The sequence below is a fragment of the Symphodus melops genome, assembly GCF_947650265.1.
Source record: "Symphodus melops genome assembly, chromosome: 20".
NCBI classification, from domain to species: domain Eukaryota; kingdom Metazoa; phylum Chordata; class Actinopteri; order Labriformes; family Labridae; genus Symphodus; species Symphodus melops.
The window spans coordinates 17,492,535-17,513,220 of record NC_136710.1 but is presented as its reverse complement, the minus strand read 5'-3'; the positions used below and the strand labels follow the sequence as shown (position 1 = coordinate 17,513,220).

At 41.8% G+C, this 20,686-nt stretch overlaps 4 protein-coding genes across 7 annotated transcripts in view; 2 read left to right on the top strand and 2 right to left on the bottom strand.

Annotated features, from left to right (window-relative positions):
- Positions 1-2,723, top strand: part of LOC306841236 (ependymin-like) — a 130,480-nt gene extending 127,757 nt beyond the window's left edge. Inside the window, exons 2-7 of one of the 2 annotated variants that reach the window (XM_079371019.1) lie at positions 71-159; positions 317-351; positions 449-583; positions 1,434-1,620; positions 1,702-1,789; positions 2,528-2,723. In XM_079371019.1, the coding sequence (XP_079227145.1) occupies positions 93-159; positions 317-351; positions 449-583; positions 1,434-1,620; positions 1,702-1,789; positions 2,528-2,663 (648 nt within the window). In that variant the 5' untranslated portion in view covers positions 71-92 and the 3' untranslated portion in view covers positions 2,664-2,723. Of the gene's footprint in view, positions 1-54; positions 160-316; positions 352-448; positions 584-1,433; positions 1,621-1,701; positions 1,790-2,527 lie in introns of those variants that run through there. The other variant, XM_079371018.1, reaches the window with a different exon arrangement.
- A 2,116-nt stretch (positions 2,724-4,839) lies between these two features.
- On the top strand, positions 4,840-7,731 carry LOC306841237 (ependymin-like). Of its 2 annotated transcripts, none has more exons than XM_079371021.1 (7): positions 4,840-4,864; positions 4,996-5,225; positions 5,374-5,408; positions 5,938-6,072; positions 6,170-6,362; positions 6,519-6,606; positions 6,806-7,731. In XM_079371021.1, the coding sequence occupies exons 2-7, from the start codon at positions 5,159-5,161 to the stop codon at positions 6,927-6,929; spliced, it is 642 nt and encodes a 213-aa protein (XP_079227147.1). In that variant the 5' UTR covers positions 4,840-4,864; positions 4,996-5,158; the 3' UTR covers positions 6,930-7,731. The 2 variants fall into 2 exon arrangements, with proteins under 2 accessions (XP_079227147.1, XP_079227146.1); XM_079371020.1 differs by having other exon boundaries at positions 4,840-4,909.
- A 3,483-nt stretch (positions 7,732-11,214) lies between these two features.
- Positions 11,215-12,986, bottom strand: cskmt (citrate synthase lysine methyltransferase). Of its 2 annotated transcripts, none has more exons than XM_079371430.1 (2): positions 12,720-12,986; positions 11,215-11,928 (listed from the first exon to the last, which is right to left on the bottom strand). In XM_079371430.1, the coding sequence occupies exons 1-2, from the start codon at positions 12,796-12,798 to the stop codon at positions 11,264-11,266; spliced, it is 744 nt and encodes a 247-aa protein (XP_079227556.1). In that variant the 5' UTR covers positions 12,799-12,986; the 3' UTR covers positions 11,215-11,263. The 2 variants fall into 2 exon arrangements, with proteins under 2 accessions (XP_079227556.1, XP_079227557.1); XM_079371431.1 differs by lacking the exon at positions 12,720-12,986 and adding an exon at positions 12,244-12,660.
- An 88-nt stretch (positions 12,987-13,074) lies between these two features.
- LOC306841490 (ubiquitin thioesterase OTUB1-like) lies at positions 13,075-20,651 on the bottom strand. The gene is made up of 7 exons (XM_079371429.1): positions 20,545-20,651; positions 17,940-18,001; positions 17,416-17,514; positions 17,128-17,246; positions 16,047-16,131; positions 15,054-15,248; positions 13,075-13,671 (listed from the first exon to the last, which is right to left on the bottom strand). The coding sequence occupies exons 1-7, from the start codon at positions 20,627-20,629 to the stop codon at positions 13,474-13,476; spliced, it is 843 nt and encodes a 280-aa protein (XP_079227555.1). The 5' UTR covers positions 20,630-20,651; the 3' UTR covers positions 13,075-13,473.
- Between the last annotated feature and the right edge of the window lie 35 nt (positions 20,652-20,686).

Here is a 20,686-nt window from a genome sequence, read left to right as displayed (position 1 = left end):
CGGGGACCGTACATAAGGCAGTACATAAGGCTTCCCTTCAGAGCAGCAGAGCGTTTGTTGCCGTCTGAAACAGTAGCTTGCACAGAGAAAACATGAAAATCTTCATAGCATTAGCGTGCCTTTTGGCAGGCTGCCTCGCCTTGAAGCCTCAACCATGCGGTAAGTAAACACTGACAGATTGAGGAAAGTCTAATTGTGTGTAGAGTTGTGCTGTGTAAATACTGAGACATGTATTCTAACACTGGTAACTAAGACAGAGATCAGGTGCATTTACGCTATTTCGAATGTCTAATACAGTACATCTTTCAAATTACAGCAAGTCCTCCTCTGATGAGCGGGGCAATAAGTTTGGTAAGTGTTCATGCAGTATCACAGCCTGATGACAAACTCCAGAAAGAAGAAGTGAAAGAAGGGAGATTTAAATATCCTCAAATTCTCTTCCCGTCAGTACACGCAGAATGAAAGACTGGAACTCTACATCAAATACCTGTACGATGCAGCGGGACAGCGGATGAGAATGTATGAGATCGGCACCTTGGACAATAAGACTTTAAACGTCGACATTCTTCTGCTCTACAAAGAGGTGACCGAAGCATTTCAATACTCGGTATAAATATCAGTGTGAGGGCAGGTGAATAAGACTGAAGAAAGTTACTCTCAGTATCGTGTACGTGAAGACGACACAACTTGGGACCCCCGACCAATAGGGGGCCCCGGAGGGCTGACAAAATGTCAACGTAAACATTTAGCAATGACATCAGGAAACCTCCCGAAGGGGATTCCATCTGATAGCACTCTCTCTCTCTCTCTCTCTCTCTCTCTCTGCCCTGCTGAACATTGGCTGAAATTTGTTCACCATTTCAACTGTCTGGGCTTCAGTTTTTGTTGCCATGGTGTTGAAGTATTCAGTAACAATGGTGTCTGATTTGCTGCCACGGGGTAGGCATGCAACACCTGAGGAAACACATTAGATGTGATGAGCTCCAGGAGTTCGGGGATCTCACCCCGACCTTTTGTTTGAGAGGGCCAACGCTACCCACTGAGCCACATCTGCCCTGCCCTCATTACTGATATATTCATATTGAGTGAAACATTTGTTTTTTCAAAGAAGTGGATGTGAATCTTTGTCAGGCGTGTGCCGGACAAGATCAGCAAAAACACTGGAGGTACTATTTTTTTTCCACAGGAAAGGCTAAAATTGACACATACCAAAAGTCATTTGAAAAAATGTTGAACCCTTTGAAAATTCATTTGTTTGTGAGTTCACATGCTAAAGAAAACCATCCTGACTAGATTAAATTGGTTTTCAATCTGCACGCAGCAAAGATTAATGTTGTAAAGTCATAAAGTCAGGAGGAAAATAAAATCACATTAAAAAGGGGCCTGAAACAATATTCCTTATAAATTATAATTGTACCTTTTCCATCCATCAGAAAGTTGTGTATGAGATCGATGACCGTAAGCGTACCTGCCTTAAAGTCCCTCTGAAGGCGGACTTCATGCCTCTGGCCGTCCCAAAGGACGCCTCTCTGCTGGGCCAGGTTGTCATCGGCAGCTCGTCTGGACCGGGGCAAGGCCTGCTGGTCAACACCTGGACGGGAGATCTGCCCAAACAAGGAGGTCAGAGGTCATGTCATGGTTGGAGTGATATCAACTGATTGTTCTTGTATTCTAAATATATTCTTATTTTTGACCCTCCAGGAAAGTACACAATCACAGTGACTGAATTTGGATGCATTCCTGTCACCATTGCAGCCCAGACCAAACAATATGGATGGATGGTGTTAAAGTAAGGCAGACAGCAAAGTGAAATACCATTTATGAACAGAAAGTTGTTTTCAGGTTGCAAATGGTCAATCTCTAGCCTCTGACAAAAAATTATTTGGGCTATTTGTGGAATTATAATTAACTAAATGGACATCATGCTGTATTGAATAGCCTATACCTTGAGTATAGATTGAGACTGATTAAAAACATGTTTAATAAGCTGATAAATCACATGAGAAGAAGGCTAATTTTCCCTATCTGGTTTCATACAATTAGATTGCAAGTGATCTCCCCCTGCTGGCCATTAAGAGAATGCAGTTTTGTTTTGTTTTTTTATTAAAAAGGGGCCGTGTTGAGTTTTAGTAGAGAAAGGTGAAAGCTAGATAAATGTACAGATTCTGTTGCATATGTTCATAACTCTGTACACAAACTGTCATTGGAGGAAACTGGAAAACTGATTGCAGATCAGATGCTGCAGGAGAAGTTGTGGTGGCCCTGCAACAGTGACACCGTAACTGTCCTGGTAGATTTTTAGCTCCAAACATTGTTCCAACTTGGGACCCATTTTTTCCTTTGAATAAAGTTTGTGAATTTAGTTCAGAACGTATAGCAGAGAATTGTTTCACTTCTCCAACTTTCAAATTCCACTATCAAACCTACGTAGAGCACCTTTAATAGGGTAAAGCATTGGATTCACTTTTATGTTGAATAGATTTCACTTTCTACATGGTTTCATTGTTTTTGTTGTTTTCTGTTTCAGCTACTTCAACAACACCATCGGGATTTCAGACCCCTCTCAGCTAGACCCTCCATCCTTCTGCCCGAAGGCAAACAGTCCAACTAAAAGTGACAAGGAGCCGGTTGACTTCTTTGACTTCTTCTATCGCAAGAATTGAGGGCCAACTGAAAAACCAATGTCTGAAAGATTTGTAATAAAATCAAACTAAGTCACTAAATCAGAGCTTTGTCTTGACATCAGAGTTCTACGAAGATTATACATGTATTGAATTACAGTGTTTTATATTTGGTCTTTTGATGCCCTTCATTTAGAGATAAGACACAGAGTTGAACTCTAAACTCTGCTCATGTTAAGTTTCATTGAAGTCTGATCCGCTGCAGCCTCCAATCAAAGCGTGATATACAGTAAGGGGGCGTGCTTATCAGACCCTTGTTTTTCCTCAGTCATCACTACTCTCTCCTCATTTAAGTATAAAAGCTTTGGGACAATCCTTAACGTGGCGGGTCTAGAAACACTTCCGGTTCTGGCGAGGAGATAGCAAATAAGAGAACTGAGAAGCACCCTCTGTGAATCCAGATATGAGGCTATACATTTTCCTGAAGGATTTATGGACTTCATCATTAACTTCAAGTAAAGCCGGTGTTTATTTTTCCATTTATGCTCCAATTAGGTCTAAATTTGACAAAAAAAAATACATAAGTTGGAGGGCACGCACAGCTCAACCAGGTTAGAGGAGTACTGATAGTACGAATTTCTGTGAATACGTTCAGTTTGGTTACACTGTGTAGAGGTGACTTTGCTGTCAGCAGACTACGATCTATTCTGAGAAGCTATGACCATATTTGAAGAGAAACACGTCATATGAAGCATCACAAAAGTATAATGTATGGCCTCAGTTGACAGTAGAATGAGGAACTGTTCTTCAAATGGAGGTTTGACATTTAAAGAGTAAAGGTGATGTGATTCTCCAGACCATGTATAGAAAGATCCAAAGTGGGAAGGAATTTATGACACCTGTTGTACTGTATATAATGGCTCCACATGTTGTCTATCTTTCAGCCTGCACAGAGTCTCTGTGTTGTCTGTTAGATCAGAACCACGGCCGTGATATGATGCGTTAATATTATCCAATCTGTTGATAGAATCAGCTTTAGAGACATTTATATTATTCAACCAATCAAGTACCAATGCAGGTCAGATGGTTGTCTGAATAAAGATTGCTTCTGGTTCCAAAAATAGGCCTTACAATCGTTTTGCCCGAAAGCTGAACTAAAGGATTAAAAGGAGGTTCAAAAACCACAATGCATGTCACCAACACATGTCCACTTCCTTCATCTGAGCTCCATTATCATACATCAAGATTTATTTTCAACTCCTCATCTTCCTTTACAGAAGAAGAAAAAAAACACTGTTCAATGCTGATGGAAGATTAACGTCCTATTATCTCAACAACTGTGTTTGGAAACATAGTTCAAAGTTTAAGTAGGCCTATGTGTCTTATTTAAAACAATAAATAATGTGAAGAGGCATGAGGAATTACCTGAGTGCTGACACACCACCATCACTGTGACAGCTCACTGCGTGTATCCCTCCGCCTTGGCCAGGTGTTCTGGATCTGCTTTTAATGAACCTCGCAACCTCCCGTCTGAATAGCTGGATGCCTCCACAGTGTGTCAGGAGACAGTCCCAACCCGTGCTGGATACTTTATGTCTCTATACTGCGCACAGGAGGCACATATTAGTTTCTACCTCGTTTGATTCATTCACTGTGGAAGTGGCGTCATTTGAGTTACCTGAACCGGCTGCATCCATACTTTTTTTTTTTTTTTTTTTTAAGCTTCATTCAAGAAGAGTATTGCACATATGAAGTCAATTGCAACAAAAACAATATCACAATGTAAATCAAGTAAAAGACAGATTAAATAATCAAGAACATACAGGAAATACACATCAAAGACAGTATAGTATATAAAGTAACATGAACCAAGATGCACAGATAAATATGGAAATCTTTATTTAAATAAAAGGGAAAATAGTTGTTCATAATGCAGACATTTGTTACGTTTTCTGTTGTTCATCATAATCTGCTTCCCGCAGGTCATGAATATAAATCATCTCAGGTGATTAAAGAATAAACCTAAAAAGAAAATCACACGGCTAACATACTCTCATGTTAATGGGAGAAATGACGTTTCCGTCTGACTTCTGTACATCAGGTTTGACAGCTTCCGGGCTGAGATATGTGCGCGCATATGTTTAAAGTCCGGCCCCCACACTTTGTCAATAAAGCTGGCTCTTGTATGACTGTAGTTGATTGATGACCCCTGCAATAGAGTGTCACTCTCCCCCATGTGAAGTGTATCCAAACATAGTGGGCACAAATTAAAAGTCTAAAAAGCTGAAGTGAGGCCTCATTTCAAGCCAACACAAGCTGAGGAGGAGAACACGCTGGCTTCATTTCTGATACCTTTATTTTGAAACTCTTCCAGGACGTTGTTGAGTCGCTGAGGTCTGAAAGAAAACTTGGCAGTGGACTCAGACCAGGAGCGTCACACCTGTTTATAAAGGAAGTGAACCCTCCGAAGCGAGCAGCATACTTCTCTCTGTGTGCAGACTGGAGTGTCACAACGACAGGACCGACCAACCAGCATCATGAGAGCCTTCATCCTGTTTGTGAGCCTGTGGGTGGGCTGCCTGGCTCAGGGACCGCAGCAATGCAGTGAGTACAACAACACATCCAATAACCTTCATCATCCTATTACATCGTAATGACCTTCATCATCCTATCATACCATTCTGTTTGCACTGAGGCGTTCATGTGTGCTCAATTTATAATAAATCAATGAAACTCAAACTTTATTTGACAGCATCCCCTCCTCTGATGACAGGAGGCCTCTCTGTGGTAAGTTTCCTTATTTTGATTTGTCATATCCGGGTAACAGTGCAGCTTTGTAAGCCTTCAAATGAGCACACAATTCATTACAAGAGGGCACATCATAAACATACATTTGTGTTAACTAATGCATCCAGATTGGAAAATTTAATAGACAAAATGTGTCATACACATTCCTTACATGTAAGCTCAAGCCGTTTTTCATGGCTTCAGTATGTTTTGCAGCAAATGGCTTTATACATTAAAAGAGCATTTAAAGTACGTGAATACACGCTAAACTCATTTGACATAAATCTAACTGATAGTCATGTTTGTAAATTGCTGTGTTTTAAGGTTAAGAACTCGACGATAATGCTCATGGCATGCTGACGTATTTCTCGTATCGTAATTACACAAGTAATGCAGAAAGTATATATTAAAAAAAAGTATTCAAAGTTTGGATAGTAGAAGTACTAACACATGTATCTGTAATGGACCCAGGTTATATTATATATTGCTGCATTATAAATAAGTCATTCCATCCTTCTGCTTTTTCAAGTCGACCCAAAGTGAGAAGCTGTTCGCCTACGCCAAGTACATGTACGACGCACTGGGGCAGCGTATTCGCCTCAAAGAGTTTGGAGTTTATGAGAATAAGACCTTCCACCTGGATATGCTTCTGCTCTTCAAACAGGTAATGTAACTGTATGTGTAGCAGCTGAGACGTCCATATAAGGAGATGTGGTGTTCAATTAAAAAAGCTTTTTAACGTCGCTCTGTCTCTTCCGTAGGGGATAGTGTTTAAGATCAACTCCAAGGATCGTACATGTTGTAAGAAGCCGCTGAGTGCAGACTTCCATCCACTGATGATCCCAGAGAACTCCACCCTCCTGGCACAGGTGGTGCTGGGCAGCTCCTCCGGTCCAGGGCAGGGGGTTCTGGTGAACACCTGGACAGGGGAGATGCAGCTAAAGAGGGGAATAGGTGAAGATACAATAAAGGAAATGTGGACAGAGAAATTGCAATGTCATGTGGTGTTGTGCTGCACGTGACTCTGTGAATTTTTGTTTATCACAAACCTGCTCGACTGGTTCTGTTGCCTAAGCGAACTTGTGATCAACTTCTTTTTTTTTTTTTTAGCGAAGTACATGAGCACTGTCACTGAGTTTGGATGTATTCCAGTCAGCAATCTGTTTCATACAGACAAAAGGGGATGGATGGTGACCAGGTCAGTGCATGGCATGCACACCACACACACACAGAGGTTCACATTGGAGGTTTTACAGAGTTTAAAAAAAATAAATATAGATTAGTGCCTAATCAGGGTTTATCAGACTTTATCAACTTTGACACTAATCTGAAAAACAACTCAGAAGGGTTAAATCAATGATTTGTTTTCCTTCATTAATCAATCTTTTTACTTTCAGCTTCTACAACAACGTCATCGGACTCTCGGATCCTGGCCAGCTCCTCCCTCCACCTTTCTGCAAGGACGCCCAGCTGGAGGAGGAAGATGGAGAGGAACCAGTGACGTTCTACGACTTGTTTTAAAACTGTGCGCCGTTATGGTGACGACTCCATATGACTCGATGCACTTTGTTTCATTTTCATTTTGACTTCTGTTTTTAAAGGAAGTCATTTGCTCAGGGGTACATGCTGTCGTTTTTACGAAATGTGGGGGTGGCATGAACTTTGTGTTCAGTTTTACGTAATGACAACCGAAATTAAAGTATCTTAATATGTCATTTTGTATCTTTTAAACTTTAAAAGGTAATGGGATGACCCTGATCAAAAAATCTGTAATGATGAGTAATTCAAACTAAAAAACTTTGCTTGTGCTCGGCTGTAAACATTGTGCTGTAAAAATGGGCATTCTAACTGGATGTTAATAAGACTTCCTGGTTTTTGGTGCACTTGTGGACACTCGAGGAGCTGCACCCTTTTGACCACTAGAGGTTGCAACACCGCTCAAGTAGAAAATAAATGCTGCATCAGAAAAGGCAAATCAAATCCAATCAAAGTTTGGGATTTTGAAGTTGCACTTGGGTGGCCAATCAGATTTTAAGCTCATGTCACCTCCCCTGGATCAGTGACTTTTCTGCTGGAGGGTTCAATTCCTGTCACATCTTACATCTAACATGAAAACATTTGTTGTGGGTTTAATATTCCTTAAACTGTGTCCATGGGTAAATGACCGGGTTGTCAGAAAACATTCCCGAATGAAGAACGCAGGTGGCGAGAAAGACTTAATGCACTAAATAACTGTCCTGTCATCTGACTCTAAAACTTTACAACCACGTGTCAGACTTCACATGGTGTTGGTTGTTGCTTGAATTAAAACTCTGTTTCATGACATGCTTCTCTTTTAATCTGCCTGATGTTTGAACCAGTGAAGTTGAACACACATTTCATACATGCTAACAATCTTACGAGGACCAACATGGTGCTGTGTGCCTGAGTGTTTACTTTGGACAATACGTAGCCCGTTAGCATCTTAGCATCCTTCCAGTTATCAATAAATACTAAATGGAACAGCTAGGTAAAGGTAAATAAAGGTAATGTTATGCAGGTTTGGGGTCATACAGAAAAGGTACATTAAGTTGTATCTGTTGAACTCAGTTCATCTCTGTGGGTTAAAGTTGATATTTTTTGTTTTTTTTTCAAGTTTAACGTTGAAACAAAAGAATAATTAAGTGATCCACTTGTGAAAATATCCCCAATGTGTTTTTATTTTCACAGGACAAACCTCTGTGAGACAGTTATAATAATGAACCCTTATAATTAATCAGAACAGGTAAAACATTATCAGGAGAACTCAGCGCCAAAGTAATCTTACAAATCTATATACTGCTTTCAGCAACTAAGTGAGGGAGTAAACACAGAGATAGTTCAGACGTTATATACATTCAGTGTGGAGGTATCCCTCGCTGCAGAGTATCTTCCTTAAAAACTCACAAAGTATGAAAAGACAAAAACTCAGGACGCCTAAAGGAGCAACATGTGAGATATCTACTGAATTAAATCCTAAAATGACATTGTCAGACATGAAGGAAACACGTGTTAAAATACCTTCTCTCTGACGACAACACAGCAACCATCATGTCTGCCTCCTAAACTTTAGATTCTGGTCATAAATCGTCTGTATTTGTTTAAAGTTTAAAGAAACGCCCACAAGGTCAATGCAAGGCAAATGGAAAACCAAAAAGTGGTGCAGGCACTCAACCGAAAAAGCCTCTGCATTTTTCTCATCAGTTTCATGACCAGAAATGTGGTGAAACTGGGAAAAATATTGGAGACGCTTTTAAAAATTGGAGGGGTTAGAACACAAAAAGATTGCAGAGCTGGCTAAACACTGAAGCTTCCGCGCAATGGCAACAAACGGGCAGTCACAGATCCATCCAACGATCAGACTGCTTCACAAAACGTCTGCAAAGCTAACGGACTACCAGCAAAGGGAAGAGAGAATGTACCCATATGTAGCATCACCCTTTAGAAAGAGTTTCGAAAGAGAACAATGCCACATGTCAGACAGAGACAGGTAGCATCCTTTTGAAGTACCACAGCAGACTAACTATCACCACTACTGTTTGGTTAGATTAATTCTATCAGTAAGAAAAATGAGCTCTTCTGGATAAGAAGAAACTAAAACCTTGACCTCCCGTGACCTTACGCACGAGGTGAAGCAAAAATAATAATAATAGTAATCGGAAAACAAAATGCTCAGACAAGACTAAACTCTTAAGAGTAAAGAGTAAGGAAGTTCTTCAGAAGAAAATAAACGCACTGACCCAGGCTGAGGACGCTTTAGGAAGCCGAAAGACACCAGACAGGAAGACGTGTCTTGTTTACTGGAGTCTTTACAACCTACATTTTTTTGGGAAGAAAAAAAAACAGGAGCAGATGGAATAATTACAGAGGCTGGGAAGTGCCAAACAAAATTACAAAGTGTGAAAAACTAATTTAGTTTTATAAAATGTAAAAGTGTTGTTCAAAATGCAAATTTCTCTCACGCTTTGTAAAAGTGTTTAAAAGTCATAGTCATGGATCTAGAGCGTCAGGTGTGAGCTTTCAAAAAGTGCAGAAAGCTCCTCACTTCCCAAAGATTCAAAAAAGTTCTTCAAGTAAACATGAAGAGATTTAAGACTGTTGGAAACACAAAGAGCATGAAAAATATCCGTTATGACTCAGTTTGGCTGAAGAGCGACTATCATAAAATAAACTCCCCGAAATGTGCTCTGAATGGAAAAAGATACCGATAACTGCAGCTCCTCACAGCCGGGCAGAGACAGGGAAAGCTCAGTGGACATAATGGACACTTGACCCTCCAGGACACAGCCCATCACCTCATAAGGAACCCAATTTTCATGCATGCTCACATATAGCTTACATGTACTCCCTTTCTGTAGAGTTACACACACACACACACACACACACACACACACACACACACACACACACACACACACACACACACACACACACACACACACACACACACACACACACACACACACACACACACACACACACACACACACACACACACACACACACACACACACACACACACACACACACACACACACACACACACACACACACACACACACACACACACACACACACACACACACACACACACAGAGGGAGGAGTGGAATCAGCCATCTCCTCTCTGCTCACAGTTTACATATCTTAGCTCACAGGGGGAATAACCTCCAACTCCCTTACTGGAAACAGCATGGCTAAACTTAAATACAGGAAATGATCTTAGAAGTTAAATCTCTCTTAACTGCCGAACCTTGACCGTGGGAATCTTAAGCCTCGAGGGAAACCATCTAAATAAAGTAGGCTTAACCTTTCTGCAACAAAACACAACCACAGTGGAATCCAAGGCACACACACAGAAAGTCATAAAATACATCCACAAATGTTAACCAACGCACTAAATAAAGTAGATAAGTTAAGAAATGAAGCTGTCTTTCTCCCCATATTTCTCTGTGTATAGAAAAAAACAAACTGGATCCAGTAAAATCCGCCGGACTCTCTCCCTGCTAAGTATAAAAACCCTTTTAATCTTTTCTCCTTTCACTCCTGAGGTTGTTTAAGTTCCTGCAAAGCTACACACAGGGGCAGGACCTGACACAGACCGCTGGTCAGAACAGGTGGGTAGCACCCCATGTAGACTTATTTAAAGGCACTTCTTTGATTAGTGTTTCATCAGAAAATGTTCAAAAGAGAAAAAAAGTTAAATCCAGAATCAAGTTCCCAAGCACAAGGAGGACAACGGATTTATTTCTTTATGCCATCCTTTGAATTTCTGAACGTTTTCTCTTCATGCGTTAAAAACGTCTTTTCACTGGTTTTCTTAATTTCTAAATAATAAACTTTAAAGTCAACCTGTTTTAGGATTTAATGAGTGATCAAACTGAATAAAATATTCCTGTGGCCACTAGATGGCAGTAAATGACAAGTAATGAAACAAAGAACTGGACTGAAAGGTTTCAACATTTAATAACCAGGATAAATAATTTTGGTGGATGGACAAAATAAAGATCAAACTTTGAATGTGTGCCTCATTCAGTAATTTCACTTTTCTTACACAGGGGAAATGACCAAACACATACTGTGCGTATTTTTATCCGTCGTTTAATATTAATATTGTTTCTTATTCCAGTCAATTGTCCTCAACATTAAGTTTGACTTTTTATAATTCAATGTTTTTTTTTCTTTTTCTATAATTACTGCAATGAAAAGAAAAAACAATGTTTTTGTAACAAGGTTTAAATCCTCATTCTGGTTCTTGAGTAGGGAAATAAAGATCTTTTAACGCACAACTGTTGTGTTGAATAATTTATTCAACTTATATCATAACAAAAGGTCAAAGTTAATGCTTCACAACAGGCCGAGGAGTCACTTGGTAGCAGTAGTAAACCACTCCCCTAAGCTCTCCAACCTCCTGCACTCCAACATCTGCTGCTGCTTCAGTCTCCAGCCACGGCAGCCGGGCATCAGGATCCTCGTCGGAGAACTGGAGCAGAGATCCTGAGCTCCGCAGCACCTTCAAACACTCCTTCAGCACCAGTCCTGCCTTCCCCTTTCCTTCCTTAGACCTCAACAAGGCATCTGTGGTGCCCTTGTCGACGATGACATCAACACTGCTACGACCAAAGTGTTTGTGAAGCTGTGTGCAGTCCAGCTCGATGAACTCAAGCTGAGACGAGAGACTGTGCGGTTCAATGGCTTTGGATTGGACGTGTTCCTGCATTAGTGTCACAGCTATCGGGGAAATGTCAGCACAAGTGACCCGGACTGGTACAGGAGAGTGTTTGTAAATGCAGGGCCCAACAGCAGAGGTGCCACAGCCCATATCCAGGATTTGGAGAAGAGTATCAGGGTTGGACTTGGTCTGCAAGAGGGGCAAAATGAAGTCACGCATCGCATGGAACCCGAAGAACCACTCAAAGTTTTTGAAGGTGGTAGTCTTGCTGCTGTTCTCCGTGTAGAAGCGGTCCCATGTGGCTTTCTTGTCCATGTTATTAATCAGCTCATCTAGGCAGAAAAACAGGAAAGATTAGGCAAGACTTGAAGACTACACAGTAAACAGGGATAATACTAATGTAACATCAGTGCATGCATACTTATTGTTATGCTCCAAATATCCATATGAATTTACATTCAGAGAGTTTAAAGCTTCAAAGCTTGTAAAACGTCTGCATATAAAATAAATGCTTCTACAACGACCGTTAGTGTGAAGCTACGTCAACCTCATTGACATCAGCTGCACTTCTGAAAAATGTGTAAAAAGTACAAGTGTAAACGACAACAGCACATAAACAGGAACACGTGCACACAACTTAAACTCACTTCAATAATATTTCCTATTTGAACTTCAGCTAGCAATTTAATTTAAGTACTGGTGTTACGCTTCAAAGTGCGACCATGTTAAACTGGCGACTTCCATCCGAAGGCGTCTTGGGTTGTCATGGTTACAACAATTATGGACTGTAAATGTAATCGCTATCCCAAAAAAAAGCCTCTTTGTATAGTTATAAATAAAATATATAAATAAAACACACGGTGGGCTTTTTTTAACATTACAAAAATACAAAAAGAAACAAAGGAATGTAGGGGGAAAAAGTCTTTGACACTTTAAAGGCACTGATTAACACGCTCACTCTTTTAACCGTAACACCTAAGCTAACCCAACGTAGTTAGCTCACTAGCTAGTTGACAGCAGCAGCACTGCCATGTGCAACTTGAATTCCCAACACTGGTATAGACAAAGCTGATTTCTGAAAAGATTTCTGAAATTAGATATTAAAACCTCGTTTAAAACGTACTTGTGAGAGAAGAGTGTCTTCGAACAAGTGCTGCAACGACACGTTGAGATAACCTCAGCGACTTTGAAAACGGAGCCATTTTCCCCTTAGATTCTGTACAGCTAAACCAAAGTAAGAGCTCTCACTCTGCCATTTTTTCTTGAGGCCTCCAGTCCAGGGAAATAAACGCACACGACAGTGAAATAGCGTCTGCTGTCGCTCACGACGATCTTTGATAAGGTCAGTGTACAATTTAATCCCATTAGCATTTAATTTACCAATTACAGAAGAGAGACTCTGATTAATTGATAATGTAAACAACCACCTGCTCAGAACTAAATTAAAACGTCATTAAAAAAACAAACATTCCAACAAATAAGATGTAAATCCCTTTAATAAAACTCAAATGAAACGCAGTGTAACAAAGGAAAAGAATCCAACATAAAGCAAGTAGATAACATTTACAACCACAAAAGAAAAAAAACCTGTACAACTCTAAATGCCTGGAGTCACTTCTATTTTTCCAAAGATTTTTTTTAATTAACAATTTTTGTGATGACTGAGGATAAACTCGAGGGGAGGGGGGGTAAGGGAAGCATGAAATGTGATTTTTTTATCTTTTATTTTCTTTTTTTTTTTTCAAATACACAAGTGTAGTCTCATACACAGATGTATGTTTCATCCATGTGGCTGCTGAAGTTTTTTTTTTTTTTTTTTTAATCCATCACTGTAGCATTCAGCAGGAGAAGGGTGAGGTGGGCTGTGGCCGGGAGTGTTATTTGTACAAGATGTCGTAATGGCCGGGTCTATAGAGGAGGAAGATGCGTGGGTCTCCGCCCTCGGGGAACACATGGTGATTGACAGTTCCTCCCTCTCCTCTGTCCATGTACTCCACCAGGATGGATACGTCTAGGGCCTGGGCCAAGGCGATGATGTGAATGTGGTCACTTTCTTTAGACATTGGCTCTACCTCCTTGAAAAGAAAAAAACACAAACACATGAAGCATTGGTTTGAAAACAGAATTATGATCACAATCTTACTCAACCAAAGACTGCTGATTGACTGCTCAATTTAAGAAACAAAAAAAGTCACTATTTGATGAGCTGTTTGGGCTGCACAGTGGTTAGTGCTGTTGCCCCCCAGCAAGAAGGTTCCTGGCTTGAATCCCAGCAGGACAGGGCCTTCTCCCCGTGCATGTGTGGGGTCTCCAGGTCCTCCAGCTTCCTCTCAGTCCAAAGACACTCCAGTTTGGTGAACTGGTGAATCGGGGTGTGAAAACGGGTACATATACTATACTTTCTGCTGGTGGAGCACACCTTCTTTTAAGTCGGGTAGAATCAGTTATATCTGAACCACTCTGCTGACCCACTGACTAAAAACAGCCATATTACACGATCAGACAAGGAGCGACGAGGATGTGGGTACAAGACATGATAATAATAGAGAATATCATGGTTTTGGAAAAGAGCGCTGGTGATGTCAACAGCACCTCTCTGAAAAGTAAAATCATTTTCAACTTGAGCACTCTGAGCAGCCGCACTGAAAAAGCTTGTTGTAACGTGTATGTGATTTCTGAGGCTGCTGAAGCCTCTAGTGGTCATTTCATGAACTGCACAATTTTACACTTTAGCACTGGCTTCATTTCTCAACAGCGGAGGTTTTCCTGTGGACCGTGTTTCTCCCACTCATCCAGGTGTTTCAAAGTCAGATGTAAATTGGTATTTTAGCTTTTAATTTTCAAAACCCACAATGAATCCCATTTCTTTATCCTCCTGCATTAATCTGGATGGATGGAAATGTCAACCATTATGCACTGAGGATTTTGCAACCTGTTTTGTTGTATTCTCCAAAAGTCTGAAGTGAACTGTGAAAGAAAGGCTTCAGGTCAAGACAGAGGAAAAACGCTGATTATGAGACGAGACCTTCAAAAAGCTGTCTCAAGGCCGGTCTAGATATCAGGACTGATCTCGAGTCCTTCAACACTACACTGTGCGAATCATTTATGACAGTCTGTGCTCACACTGTACAGGACCTGAGGGCCCGCACTGCAACAGTTCAATCAGGGCAGGCTTTGACAACTGTCAATAAAGTTTACTTTGAATACCCTCACAGGTCGGGTTCTTAGCATTTCAGTTGCTCAAACACAAACAGAGAGGCCGAGATCAGCCGTCGTTAGAATCAAACTCAAAAATGGGGTCTGACAGTGTACAGCCCACTTAATATACTGATCTAAGACTGATCCAATAAACAAGACAGAATCTCAGGTTCAGTGACCTTCACGTTAAGAGGGAAAGGTGTTTTGGGGAGCAGACGTTCATAAAAAAAAAAAAAAAGATCAAATGTAAAGAACCGACCTGCTGACAGAACTCCTTGACAGAGCGGCCTCCCTCGATGAAGTGCTGAAAGAAGCCGTGCTCTCGCTGCAGGTAGCCGGAGGTGAGCAGCCGCAGGTACACCACCACGTAGTCCGACACGTTCTGGTCGTTGAAGGAGTTCAGCAGCTCCTGCAGGGTCGGCTGTTTCTCGCACAGATCGATCAGGTCCATGAACTTGGGAGGAAAGGGATTATTTACGTCATTAGATTGATGCGTACAAGTCAAATCTCGCCAAATTACTGAGCAGCTGGCCAAATCGAGTGTTCCTGGCTGCTCTGACCGGCCAAAATCATGATATACTTTGGCAGAGGAGGATTCGGGTTGGCAGGGAAACGGGCAAAATATAGTCGACTCTGAAAACGTAACCTGAACAGCATCCAATACTCATTCCTGCAGGATATGAGATACACAGTTTGAAGTGGGCAACCAAAGAGACAGCTTTGATTCAGGATCAGAAACAATATCAATTCAAGTGTTTCCATCAGCTACTCGACAACATCAAACAAATCTTCATCCAGACGCTCCTAATGTACCGTTCCACTGAAAACAAACATAGGGACAGAAGGGCTCGTCTTGGCCCACGAGGCCTCGCTGCTGATGTTCACTGCACATCTGTATGAGGATGCAGAGTCACATGACTTGGACTCCAGTCAGAGCTTTCATGACTTTGGATTGATTTCCCAAAATCATGAAAGACTTGCAACTCAACTTGCACTGGTGACCCGTGACTTCACTTGGACTTGAGCCTGATGACTCGAAAATACTTGAGGTTTTGATGTGTGATTTTTGGGGCCCATAGCGATATTAGGTGCTACACTACAGGAAACATATCAAGGTCTCTGCAGTGGAAGAAATATGCATACGTGCACTCGTAATCTTCCTGCCTGAGTAGGAAAGTGTCAGCGTGTTTGAGACTTGAAACTATTCCTAATCCACATCTAATCCACCAGTGGGAACAAGAAGGAGACTTACAGTGTTATGAAAGTCTTCGATGGTAAACTCAGTGAAGCCCTCGTTCACCAAGTCCAGTTTACTTTTGGACGCGACGGCTTTGAACCTGGGAGGGAAAAAAAACAAGTATTTATATCAAAAACTGAAACGACTTCAATATCGGGTCAAATACCGATATTAGACCTGATCAGTCCTATCTCTAATGAAATGATAGAATAAACAATGAATCATCCTCAAGAACATTGTAAGAGCAAACTGTGGCAAAGCTAGCTTCTTTTAATTTGAAAAACTGCTTCCTTATTTTAAAACCTAAACAACCTCCATGCATGTGAGAGCTTGAGTTAGCACCAATCACAAACTATATTCTTCATAATAAGGAGCCTTTAAAGAGCTGAATGTCCGAAGTTTTCCATCCACAACCGGGACATCATGAAAAGTATTGAACTCTTTTAATGAAGGAGCTTGAAAACACTGTGGGAGTCTGGACACTAAAGCTGCTTTCACATTTGAAATTTATAGATGTGTTTTCGGAGGACTGCATTGAATACACATGCACCTCATAGTGAGAGGATATGCTTGGGGGGGGGGGGGGGGGGGTCTCCTGAGGCAAGAAATGGTAGGTTTAAAAAAAAAAAAAAAAAAGATGGGGAAGTGTGATGAAGCAACAGAGTCCTCTATACGACGCTGGAATGAGAATGTTTCCTTTCTATCAAATCTGTGTCGATCCACAGAATCAGAAAATAAAAGAGTCGAGCAGCAGTTCCATTACGTACACGGAGATACAATCTATGATCTTGCATGGACCCCCCCCCCCCCCGATTACATCCTGCTGCGTTCTTATACCAGCTCACTCCGACTTTCTTTGGCTAAAACACCAGGAGAAACTTCAGATAAGATCACTGTTTGCATTCACACATGCTGCTCAGTTTGTGCCATAATGAAAGTACGACACGTCTAAACGTGACAGAAGTTACACAATTTCCTCCCAAAACAAAACAACAAGTCTTGAGGGGTGAAGAAAGCTTTGTAAGTCAGAGAGGACGCCAGTGTGAACTGGAGTCTGAAGACGGTCAGCACACAGAGTCACCAGGCAAACACTCACCTCTGAAGTTCTTTGCTGTCATCTAGCAGGGATTCGAGATGCGCGAAGCCAAAGGCTCTGTAGAAACAGTTCCCATCTGGCCGTGTCTTACGAATGTACGAGTATTTTTTGTGTAAGTCCTGCAGCAACACACACACACACACAGGCACAAAAAAAGACAAGGCACGATGAAATGCACAAACGACATTTGGGTTGGAGGGAAACTGAAAGTTCTGCGTGTGGTTTCAGAGACAATGAAAGTGTGGACTGTCGATGCGGCTGCAGAGCGGTGATGTGGTTTCCACTGACCTTGATCTTGAGCTGATAAACCGTGTCATCATCAGCGTACTCCCTCTGCAGCACGGCCAGCTCCTGTCTGTCCGACACTAAAGGGTTACTGTTGGCTATCTGGAGACACACACACGATCCAGGTCAACTTAGCCCATGCACAAAAAGAAACTTAACTCATTGACGACCTTGTATAAAGTGTTTGAGTTGCAAAGGTTTAAAAAGAGGTCGACTAGCAGACGGAGTGATGAATTTGGCGGGTGAAGACAATTTTCAAGGTTGTTGCGTTTATGTTTACTGAGGCGCTTAAACGTGCTGATCAGGTCTTTTATTTCACATTCTGATGAAACAAAACAGCAGATTATTAAAGGAACAATGACCGGGCTGTCGGCTGCTGCACATGAAGAGCTCTGTTTCGCTTACACGTCCACATTTTCTGGATGTTCTAAAATTGTGGAAAAGATCCCCCCAAAATAAAAACTGCAGAGGCAGAACTGATAAAAGCACAAGACCATTACCCGAACAAATCAGAATGGATTTCTTACCTCCTGCTGAATTCTGTCTTGCTGAGCTATTATGGCCTCGTCATACGCGAGGCAGTTCACTCCTGTGAGAAACAGGGAGATAATGAATTAAGCTCCAGGAGGAAACACACGATTGGTAATCTGCTGTGCCACCATGATGGCCGGTCAACATGTGACAGAGACCAGCAGATTATTTGGCAACCAGAAGGAATCACTGACATCCTGTTAGGATCAATGTTCATGAAATCTGTCAGAGTTGGAAAATGGTCAGGTTTGAAAACACATCCCTGAGGAACTTCAGGCCATCGTACTCCAACGTGTACGGATGCTCATCGAGAAGATTTTTGTTGTTACATGAAATATGTTTTCCTTTTTATCATGAAAATCTCAGACACTTGTGATGCGTTTACTGAAAATGCTGATATCGTGTTAACGATGAAATTGCAATTACCGTTAACTGCACAGGTCTCATTTAGGGTGGTGGGGGCTGATAATGCTGATAATGGGTTATAAGAGCGATGTTGGGCATCAAGCAGTGGAGGTGATCCGCTGCTGAAAACTCTTTTTTTTTTTTTTTGTGGAAGAAGGGAAAGTAAAATAAAGAAAGGACAAGTCTGCAGCTCATCTCTTTAGAAACCAACATTATATGACTCTGCACTACAGAATTAAATGTGACCATCGTTTGACTCCTCCCCTCTTTTTCCATTACCCACAAGCCGGGTTATGACCATGGGGTTTGTTGGTGGTTGAGCATTTTGTCCAATAAACCTTAAAAATGCTTTTTTAAAATATAAAATAATTGTAAAATGTGCACGCAACTAAAACGTTGTTCCACTTCCACTCCGCTGCTTCAACTCCCACCTCGGGGAGACACTGAACAGAGAAAAGGGTTCACACCATCAAGGTACAACACTGTCCCAGAGGTCTGTCCAAAGTGTTTCAGACGGGGGGGCCAGACTGGGGCACGCACAAACGTATGCAGGGTAAGCTTAAAGTTTGTCTACGCAGACAGACACAAACACAAATATCGCTGTTCAAAGTACTTTTAAAATCACAAGCAAGGGTCAAAATGATGCAGACGTTAAAGTGATCCCTCTCTGTACGGTATTCAGAAGAAGTAAAAGAGGTGTAACAGGTGCAACACAGTTAAAAGGAGCACAGTGCTGTGTGTGTGTGTGTGTGTGCATGTCTGACTGTGTGGAAATAACCCTTTTCACACATACGGAAATCTCCTGAAAAATTCTGGAGATTACCCAGAGGACTGGTATATGTGAACACAAACAGCCACATTTTTTGGCGCTGACTTCACCCGGAGTATCTCCTGCCCGACCACCGAGTGAGCTGCTGAGAGAACGCTGCAGGATATTCAGATTGTGGAGATTCGGTTGCTTCCTCCGCTACTTCCTGCATTGTTTTTAGAGATCTCCCGTCTGACAGGGATCGTCTCCAGCTGTGAGGAGCACATGTGAACAGCCAGGTCGGGAGAATATCCGGAGCTGTTCTCCTGTAAATATCTAGATATCTGGAGTGAATATAAAAACCGGCTTATCTGAAGCTCCCGCTGAGCTGTGCTTCCACAACGTCTTTATTGTCATGATACAACGAAATTAAAGAGGAGAGCAATGCGTTGCTGCAACCGAGCGCGCCACCGTCATTTACGCAATCAATATGAATGTACAAAGCGTGATGATGGTTCCGTAAAAATTAACAAAAAACAATCTATTAAAGGTTATCGTTGAGGGTTTTTGGAGGACCAGTAGGTTTAAAGGGGGGGCCATGCCACCCCTCTGGTCTCACCCCTGCACGCTCCATCACAGAGAGGCAGAACTACAATAATGGGAGTCAAGCTCCAGAAGCTCCAGTGAACAGCAGGAGGGGGAACAGAGAAGCGAAATGATGCAGCTTCCACAGAAAGTGCTTCACAGGTGATTTCATTTACCTTTTAATGTCATGGTGTTAAGTCCTGTATTATTATTAGGATTTGTTTTAATCTCTTCTACACATTCACATGTGATAGTCCAGCTGTTGAATCCATCTTTTCCTCGATTATAAAACTGCAGTCAGGTGGCTTTACAAACGTGTTTCGCCAAAACAATAATATCTGCCGTTTCTTGTTTTTCTGTTTTCGACAGTTTACGTGACCTTACGTGACTCTACGGACCCCCTAGTCTCACAGTCAGTTGTTATGGAAACAAGTTAATCCACACAGCAGCAGCTAACGTCAGTGTGCTAAAGTTAGCAACAACCTGAGCGAAAACAAAAACAAAATCTGGTCACGACGGATAACGTCGTTAAAAGCATTAAAAAGAGGAAGTCCCGTGTTTAAAAAAATGGACTCCCACTTTCGACACGTCCTTACATTAAAAGTCCCCGGGCTGTCAGTCACTGTTGCTCTGAAAGTAACTAAACAAGCCTTTTTTTTCTCTTTGTGTAGCAACGACAGGCTAACGAGCTAGCGTTAGCCAGCAAGCTTGTGGCCTCACCGCTGCATGTCAACAACCTTCACAGCGGGGAGGACAGCAGCTGAGTCAGCCAGAGGACACGCGGACATGTGTGGGCTTCATGTTAGAGAGAGAAGCACCCGCGCTGTTTTCATTTCTGTGTGTGTTGTGACGGTTTCTCTCACCCTCCATCTCTCCCTGTGATGATTCCTGCTTCTCCTCCGCCATCTTAGCTTCCGAGATCTGTTTCCTCCTTCTGCCTGACCTCATTCATTACTCACTTCCGGGGCGGAGTCAAACTCAAGTTTTTGTGCTAAATTATGCAGC

Excerpts from the sequence above, each read along its gene's own strand:
- LOC306841237 (XM_079371021.1), top strand. The coding sequence starts at position 5,159 with ATGAGAGCCTTCATCCTGTTTGTGAGCCTGTGGGTGGGCTGCCTGGCT. Across the intron at positions 5,226-5,373 it reads TCAGGGACCGCAGCAATGCA|CATCCCCTCCTCTGATGACA; the intron begins GTGAGTACAACA and ends TTTATTTGACAG. Across the intron at positions 6,607-6,805 it reads AGGGGATGGATGGTGACCAG|CTTCTACAACAACGTCATCG; the intron begins GTCAGTGCATGG and ends TTTTACTTTCAG.
- cskmt (XM_079371430.1), bottom strand. The coding sequence starts at position 12,798 with ATGGCTCCGTTTTCAAAGTCGCTGAGGTTATCTCAACGTGTCGTTGCA. Across the intron at positions 11,929-12,719 it reads AAGACACTCTTCTCTCACAA|ATGAGCTGATTAATAACATG; the intron begins GTACGTTTTAAA and ends TTTTCTGCCTAG.
- LOC306841490 (XM_079371429.1), bottom strand. The coding sequence starts at position 20,629 with ATGAGGTCAGGCAGAAGGAGGAAACAGATCTCGGAAGCTAAGATGGCG. Across the intron at positions 16,132-17,127 it reads GACAGCAAAGAACTTCAGAG|GTTCAAAGCCGTCGCGTCCA; the intron begins GTGAGTGTTTGC and ends TTTCCCTCCCAG. Across the intron at positions 15,249-16,046 it reads TCGAAGACTTTCATAACACT|TTCATGGACCTGATCGATCT; the intron begins GTAAGTCTCCTT and ends TTTCCTCCCAAG.